Source organism: Olea europaea, chromosome 12, assembly GCF_002742605.1.
Source record: "Olea europaea var. sylvestris chromosome 12, O_europaea_v1, whole genome shotgun sequence".
Taxonomy (NCBI): Eukaryota; Viridiplantae; Streptophyta; class Magnoliopsida; order Lamiales; family Oleaceae; genus Olea; species Olea europaea.
In genome coordinates, this window is record NC_036248.1 from 28,435,736 (window position 1) to 28,438,940 (window position 3,205).

The 3,205-nt window shown below is 34.0% G+C and overlaps 1 protein-coding gene across 1 annotated transcript; it reads left to right on the top strand.

Annotated features, from left to right (window-relative positions):
* Positions 1–596: 596 nt before the first annotated feature.
* Positions 597–1,815, top strand: LOC111406867. Its single transcript, XM_023036232.1, has 4 exons — positions 597–780; positions 895–946; positions 1,058–1,121; positions 1,204–1,815. The coding sequence occupies exons 1-4, from the start codon at positions 597–599 to the stop codon at positions 1,813–1,815; spliced, it is 912 nt and encodes a 303-aa protein (XP_022892000.1).
* The last annotated feature ends 1,390 nt before the right edge of the window (positions 1,816–3,205 follow it).

The following is a 3,205-nucleotide window of genomic DNA, read 5'->3' on the forward strand; positions in this document are numbered from 1 at the left end:
TGTTTGGATAATATTGAGTATGATATTTTATGTTTTCACAATTTCTAATGCCTCATCTCTTTCGAGTCAATTTCTGTTATTGAAACCTTGACTGAAAATAATTATGTAAGATGAAAATGAGATGTAGAAATAACACTTGGTCTTTTAGGCTTGGATTTTCCAATAGAGAAAAAGCTTGAGAAACTCACAGATAAGAGATTGTTGAATATGAAGCTGAGTATGAAAAGTGGAAAAAGGGTCAACAAACTCTGTTTGAAAATTATTAAGCAATACATATTTGATTCCATTATGGGCGCTATCCCAGACAATTAAAATGCCAAAGGTTTTATTGAGTCTCATAAAGCCAAAATGGGGATTTAATAGATAAACATGAAATATGATGGTACCAGTGGTGTTAGGGAGTATGTCATGGAAATGATAAATATATAATCTAAACTAAAGGCTCTTAACATTCCTATTGCGGAGCTTTTTCTGGTTTATCATTTTTAAATAGCCTTCTTAGCCAGTTCAATCAACTTAAAGTCACATACAATGCCCAGCGAGATAAATGAGATTTAGATGACCTTATAGCAATATGTGCCCAAGAGGAGTATAGGATGCGGCGTGAGACTGTTGAAACTGTGCAATTAGTTTTTCAGCCATTACAAAACAGGGAGTCTTCTTATAACCATAAGTCTAAGTCCTGTAAAGGCAATAAGTTGCACCAAAATCAGCAGAATAAAAATTTTGGGGGTCAGATTTCTAGTGGTCTTAAAAGAATTATGAAGAAAAATGATCAATGTAAGTTCTGAAAAAACAAGGGTCATTGGCAGAAAGATTATTTTAAGTTTAAGATTTGGTTAGAGAGGAAGAAGAGTTCTGTAAGTATTCCCTTGGCCCTAGTTTGTTTTTTAGTCTTCTTTATTAGATATGCCTTTGAATTCTTGGTAGCTAAACTCTGGAGCAAGTATTCATATTGCGAATTCCTTGCAGGGGTTCACAAGCAAACGGAGGCCAAGTGAGAATGAAGTGAGCTTGAGCATTGGAAATGGTGTTCAAGTGAATGTTGAATTCATAGGAGCAGTGAAGTTGCACTTAGAGTTTGGTTTTTCTCTTATTTTGGAAGATATAGTTTTTGTACCGTAAATAAGACGAAATTTAATTTCTATATCAAAATTTGATGCTTGTGGTTTTTCCTTTAATTTGGGTAATGGAATGGTCAAGTTGTTTTATGATTATCGTTTGATTGGGAATGACCTTTTATGTGATGATTTATATAAATTATCTTCAGCTCCTTTTGGTGAATTCTCGTATTTTACCAATGTATCAAAGAAAAGGGCTCTAATTTGTGAATCATCCTTTATGTTGTGGCATAAACTATTGGGTCACATTTCTAGGGATAGAATGAAAGGATTGGTAAAAGTTGAGATACTTCCCCCTCTCGACTTTTCTGATTTTGACACTTGTGTGGATTCTATAAGGAGAAAGCCAACTAAGTCTACAAGGAAATGTTCCACTAGGAGTGATGGTGTTTTGGACTTGATACATACTAACATCAGTAGACGCTTGCCTTCCACCATATGTGGGAACAAATATTTCACAACTTTTATTGATGATTTTTCACGATATGGATGTGTTTACTTGATTAACAATAAATCACATGCACTTGAGAAATTCAAAATTTTCAAACTGGAAGTAGATAAACAATGTGGAAAAAATATCAAGGTGGTAAGATTTGACCGTGGTGGTGATTATTATGAGAAATATGACGAGTTTGGTCAAAACATGAGTGATTTTGCAAAATTTTTACAAGAGTGTGGAATAATACCTCAATAAACCATGCTAGGGACACCTGAGCAGAATGATGTTTCTGAAAGACGTAATGGGACTCTGAAAGATATGGTCAGGAGCATCATGAGTAGAACAAATTTGCCTGAATATTTATGGGGTGAAGCTTTGAAAATTGCCATGTATATTTTGAATAGAGTCCAAGTAAAGCTATTGCAAAGACACCTTTTAAATTATGAATGGGACGTAAGCCTAGTTTAGCTCATTTCAATGTTTGGGGATGTCCAGTTAAGGTTAGGATTTATAATCATTTTGAAAATAAATTAGACCCGAAATCCACTCCTTTCTACTTCATTGAGTACCCAGAGAGATCAAAAGAACACAAGTTCTACTGTCCACATCGTGGCTCTAGAATTGTTGAGTCCATTGCTGCTAAATTTCTGGAGAATGACTTTGGTGATAGGGGGAGTTCTACATTAAGAGAACTTTATGTTGAACTAAATCAAGTTGTTGTTCCAATTCCTGTTATACGGCAAAGAGTTGGTTCTCAACTGGTTGAAGTAGTTAATGAAGAACAGAGAAACTAAGAGGAATCTTCCATCCTTCCAACAACGATCGAGTCAGTTCTTGAGCCACAAGTTAGGAGATCACAAAGGGAAAGAAGTTATATTACATATTTATTAGAGAGTGATTTTAATACTGGGCATATTGTTGATCTTGTTAATTATAATCAAGCGTTGACAAGTCTTGAGGCTGATAAATGGATAATTGCCACGGAAGATAAAATGAATTCTACGGAATAGAATAACGTTTAGGAACTTGTTAAACTTCTTGTAGATGCTAAAACTATAGATAACAAATGGGTTTTTAAAAGTAAATTGGATTCAAAAGAAAATGTTGAGCGAAAGAAAGCAAAATTGATTGCAAAAGGTTTCACTCAACGAGAAGACATTGATTATTTTGAAACCTTTTCACCTGTTTCGTCAAAAGATTCATTTCGAATTATTATGACACTTGTGGCACACTATAATTTGGAACTTCATCAGATGCATGTTAAGACAATAGTTTTGAATGAAAATCTTTCTGAAAAGGTTTACTCGAGACACCTAAAGGCTTTGTTGTGAAAAGAAAAGAAAACTTAGTATGCAAGTTAAACAAATCCTTATATAGCTTCAAGCAAGCATCGTGACAGTGGTATTTGAAATTTGACAAGGTTGTAACCTTTCTTGGTTTTGTCGAAAATATAGTTGATCAATGCATTTATCTCAAAACTAGTGGTAAAAATTTTATTTTTCTTTTCCTGTATATCTGCTTGCTAGCAGTAACTTAGGGTTGCTTCATGAGACAAATAAAATATTGTCTACTAATTTTGAGATGAAAGATCTGGGAGAAGCTTTTTGTGTGTTTGGCATTGAAATATATCGTGATAGAAATCGTG